The sequence below is a fragment of the Megalops cyprinoides genome, chromosome 24 (genome assembly GCF_013368585.1).
Source record: "Megalops cyprinoides isolate fMegCyp1 chromosome 24, fMegCyp1.pri, whole genome shotgun sequence".
In the NCBI taxonomy this organism is placed as follows: domain Eukaryota; kingdom Metazoa; phylum Chordata; class Actinopteri; order Elopiformes; family Megalopidae; genus Megalops; species Megalops cyprinoides.
Window position 1 is genome coordinate 1,351,526 of NC_050606.1, and position 5,000 is coordinate 1,356,525.

The 5,000-nt window shown below is 54.0% G+C and overlaps 1 protein-coding gene across 2 annotated transcripts in view; it reads right to left on the reverse strand.

Annotated features, from left to right (window-relative positions):
- Positions 1-5,000, reverse strand: part of LOC118771014 — a 78,452-nt gene that overhangs the window by 38,313 nt on the left and 35,139 nt on the right. For both annotated transcript variants that reach the window (XM_036518845.1, XM_036518844.1), the window contains exon 2: positions 2,662-4,339. In XM_036518845.1, the coding sequence (XP_036374738.1) occupies positions 2,662-4,116 (1,455 nt within the window). In that variant the 5' untranslated portion in view covers positions 4,117-4,339. The remainder of the gene's footprint in view (positions 1-2,661; positions 4,340-5,000) is intronic.

Genomic DNA, 5,000 nt, shown 5'->3' on the forward strand with positions numbered 1-5,000 from the left:
ATCCTCCTGTCTCTCTCTGTGCATCCTCCTGTCTCTCTCTGTGCATCCTCCTGTCTCTCTCTCTGTGCATCCCCGTCTCTCTCTGTGCATCCTCCCGTCTCTCTCTCTGTGCATCCTCCTGTCTCTCTCTCTGTGCATCTGTGCACCCTCTGCCAGGGACACACAGCTCAGCCTCTCACCCTGCTGTCCCCAGCTAAAGCCGGGGAGATAACCACTGTACTGGGAACAGTGGGGTGACAGAGCTGCCACTTCACCATAACCATGTGGGAACTGCATTGTCTGATCTCAGTACCCAGATTCGTCACCTTTTCTTTCATCAAGCACAAAGCTGGTGTTCACCTTCCCCACACAACGCTGATGCCCCCGGTCTGTGCCTTAGAGTGGGTAGCAGAATTACATTATACTACATTACTGTCATTTAGCAGACGCTCTTACACACAGTGACTTACATAGGTTACAGTTTTATCCATTGAGACAGCTGGATATTTACTGAGGTAATTTTGGGTTAAGCACCTTGCCCAAGGGTGCGGCAGCAGTGCTCCAGTGGGGAACTGAATCAGCAACCTTTCCATCGCGAGTCCTGCTCCCTAACCACTACACCACATTGCTGCCTAATGGCCAGAATGGGCATTTTAAGTATTACTATTTTTATTCTTATTCTTCTTGTTATTAAACGTCTTCAAAAGGTATGAGTCAGAAATAAGCCCTGCGCCTCCGTGAGAGAGTCTGACAGCTGACACACGTCCACTTAACTGGATTTGAATTACCGTGCTGCACTCTGCTGCTCCGGTCCCCAATGTCACCACACCCTCCGTGTATCGCGTTAATGCGCCACACGCCGTTAGCCCTGATCTGCGCGGTTAATAACACTCCGGGAGGCGCAGGTCCCTCCGACCCGGGCGCGTCATCAGCACTCTATCATCGCTCCCCCCTCAGCGTGCCGGCGTCCCCACTGACCCCTGCTAAAACCACTAAAACTTCATTAACTCGCGGTCCGCTGCCGTAAATCTCCGCGGCGCTTCGTGTGCGTATGCGGGGCGCAGCGGCGTGTTGGCGGCGGGGGTGGCGGCTTTGGCTCGGCCGCGCAACCGGCTGGCGCTTCACCCCGCGCTTTCAGAACGGCCGCCCGCATTTCGCTCGCCACACTTTCCGACCACATTTAACTTCTTTTTCTTCATTTCTTTCTTGGTAACAGCAGCAGCAGCGGCATTGATCCGCGATATGTGGCGTGGATGCCTTCTGGCTAAACGGCAGATTAAAGATTTATAAGAGCATTATATTGTAGAGGAGAATTACACATATACGGACACGGAACGCGAAGAGAAAGCTGCGCGCAGGGGTGTCAGTGCAGAACGCTGGCAGCGTGTGCGTTTGGCAGGACTCCACGCACACACTGAAGAATATGATATGCACAGCCTGGCGAACAGAGACGAGACCAGCTCTGCCTGGTCTTTTTATTATTATTATTACATCGTATCATTATCACCGCGGCTCGTTTTCCTCTCGTTCTTCTTGTTGTTGGTGTCACTAGTTGCTAATTTGCTCACTACGCACACGCAATGCATCGATCCCGCACATTTACTGACGGAATCGTTTGTTTGAGGATCCAGTCTGTATGATTGGACTGGAACCTGCAACTTTCTCGTCACAAGCTCGGCTCCCTCCTGCAAACATAAATGATTACAAATATGTCATTCTTTTCGTTTGTAAAAAGTACCCAGCTTGTAAAAGGTAAGCTGAGCGGTTCTGACCGCCTCTCCCCCATACTGTTATTCACACTGCCCACATGCGAGAAAAAAGGCGTGAGAAACGCGCTCGCTTTCACACCGGGTAAACGCTATCCGTTTGCTGCCCCAGAGATCTGTGACACAGTTTCCGCATTGAATTACAGTTGCCTCCTGGGAAAATTCCTACAGCCACTCAGTGAGGGAAAATCAGTTATTTTGTTGAAAAACGGCACCACATAAAGGATTTTTCATTTAAAAAAAAGAAGAAAAAAGTGGATTCGCAGCCAAAACGCGTGCCAGCACAAAACCGCTGGGTCACATGATACCTGTGAAACGCAGCCGATGCTAACTGCTGCCGGAGCGCAGTCCCTCCTGCGCCGCGCAGTCACAGATGTCCTTGCGCATTGTTATTCATTACTGCAAAGCAAATAAAGTAAATGAATGCGCGCAACCTCTCTGGGAATGAGCCGCTAATTGAAAACCACTCTATCTGCATTCTGAGCGCAAACAGATAGCAGCGCGGCGCTCTGGGGGTGTGTGTGCGTGTGTGTGTGTGTGTGAGTGAGTGTGTGTGTTTGTGTGTGTGTGTGTGGGGCTCTTGCGTTCCCGGGCTGCTTTTGAACGGCTGCCTATCAGACGGTACTTTCAGGAGGAGGATTAGAGGCCCGGGCAGCCCTGCAGGAACCGCCCAGTCTGCTGAACACCCGCACAGTAATGTGGTAACAAGGGGTTATCACAGGGAAAAAAAAGCTGATAAGCCATGGAGACAAAAGACATCAGCTATAAAATACAACACCCACACACACTCACACACGCACACACACAGTCAAACACGTACACACACACACACACACACACACACACACACTCTCTCTCTCTCTCTCACACGCGCACGCACACTCTTTCTCACACGCGCATACACGCGCACTCTTACCCTCCCGATGAGCACAGGTTCGGGGCCGCTGTACTCCTCAATCACAAAGAACTGGTTCCAGATCCAGCTCCGCCTGCTGCGGGACCGAGACCCTGCCCCTCCCTGACCCCGCCCATCCTCCGCCTCCTCAAACACCAGGCCTGCGGCGTCCAGCCAGGAGTCCACGGTGACCCCGCCCCCCACCCCCTCTGCGTGCGCACCCCAGTCCGGTTCGGGGTTCGGCCGCAGTCTGAGGACGTGGCCCAACCCGTCGGCAGGGACCACGCTGGTTCTGGACTGCGGTTCCTCGCCGTGGCCGGCCCCGTTGTCCGGCTCGCTGCCGTTGTGGGACCCGCTGCTCTGGTTCCTCTCTCCCTGCAGCCCCGGGGTGACGGGCAGGGTGGGGGTGTGCTCCGTCAGCAGAAGGATGGACTCCGTGTTGGAGGTCAGTGTGGTGTGAGCCGGGTAGCGTTTGCTCTTCGATGGGGGATCCTCGTCTGAACTCACTGCCTCCTTCACCCTCTCCGCAAAACCTCCGGCAGCATCACCCACCACACCGCTGCCAGGGTGAGCAGGCTGGTTTGAGCCCATGACAGCACTCGTGTCTGGGATTGGATGTGGGTGCACTGTTTGATCACTCACACCAGGCAAACCGAGAGTAACTGCTCTCTCTTGCTCTTGCTCTGAGAGACTCGTCTCCGATTGGCTGTGATTGAAGCCAATCAAATCTCGTTTCCGGCTCCTTCCGGGCCAGCTGTGGGAGCTCAGCCCCCCGGCAGTCTGTCCCTGCGGCTGGGCTTTGGCTCTGCGCTCCACCTTCTCCCTGAGTCCTGCTATCAGGGGGCCGTGACTCACGCTGAAGTTAGACTTTCTGGACAGATCTAAGATGAGTCCTCTCGCCTGTGAGGCTGGGGCGTAAACGGTCAGATCTGGTCTCGCTCTGGATCGGATGAGGGGTTTGAATCGGGTTTTATTGTAACGGGCGCCGAGGTCCAGCTTACGGTGGAGCGCTTTGTCGTTTCGGTCCTGCTCAGAGGGCGAACCGGAGCCGCGAGTGCCGTTCTGGGCCTCACCCCAGGCCAGATCCACTCCCCCTCTCTCCTCCGACACGAGAAGGGGAGAATCCTGATTATGAAGAGGTTCCTGCTCCAGCTTCAGAGCAGAGTGTGCACTTTCAAATGGGACTGCGTTGCTGTTGGACACCAGAGCCGCTTCATTGCTCTGGGCCATTCCCGTTTGAATAACCAACTGGGTGTCGCCCGCTGGAGCACGGCCAATCAGACCGCTGAGCTTCAGCGGTGGGACCGCCTTCCCTTCAATGCTTGAATCCCACTGGTCCGTCGGTTTCTTCCCACCCACCATTGGTGCGTGAGTCCGTACGCCTCTTCTCCTGACAACCTTCGTGACAGCCGCCGCTCCGCAAAGCCCCGCCCCTACACAGAGAGCAGCAAACAGGAGCAGCACTCTTCCCGTCATGATCTTTTTTTCACGAAGTTTTTAGACCCAGACCTGGAGAGAGCGGCAGCAGCCGTGAGAGCAGCCGATCAGGGGAGCAGTTTGTTCTCTCGTTTTGTTCATTCTCTCACTCTGTCCTTCTTTTGTTCCATCCTTCCTTCTCACCCCTCCATCACGCGCTCCTCTCAGTGAGACTTCCTCCTTTTTATCGCTTCGTCTTGCTTTGGCTCTCGGTTAGATCTACCTGTGAGAAAAGAGAAAGGTAATTAGAGGAACTGTTATCACTGTGGTGACTTAATTGAACAGAGTGATTCAGCGTATTTGCCATCGCTGGGACTAATCCCGTACAGACGGACAGACAGACAGCCATACACAGAGGCAGTTACTTCTAAGGCAATATTAGTCAGCTGTGTTCCATTCTGTGCAGTACGTGAACTGCTGTGCTGTGCTGTGCTGCTGTGTAGTTCTGTGTCAGAGATGACTTGTTAGGTGTTGCACTGCATTGTTTGTGGACCCTGATGAGTTGAATTGTTGTGCTTGTTCGTGGCAGGTTGTGCTTGTTCGTGGCAGGTTGTGCTTGTTCGTGGCAGGTTGTGCTTGTTCGTGGCAGGTTGTGGTAGGTTGTGCTTGTTCGTGGCAGGTTGTGCTTGTTCGTGGCAGGTTGTGGTAGGTTGTGCTTGTTCGTGGCAGGTTGTGCTTGTTCGTGGCAGGTTGTGCTAGTTCATGGCAGGTTGTCCTTGTTCGTGGCAGGTTGTGCTTGTTCGTGGCAGGTTGTCCTTGTTCGTGGCAGGTTGTGGTAGGTTGTGCTTGTTCGTGGCAGGTTGTGCTTGTTCGTGGCAGGTTGTGGTAGGTTGTGCTTGTTCGTGGCAGGTTGTGGTAGGTTGTGCTTGTTCGTGGCAGGTTGT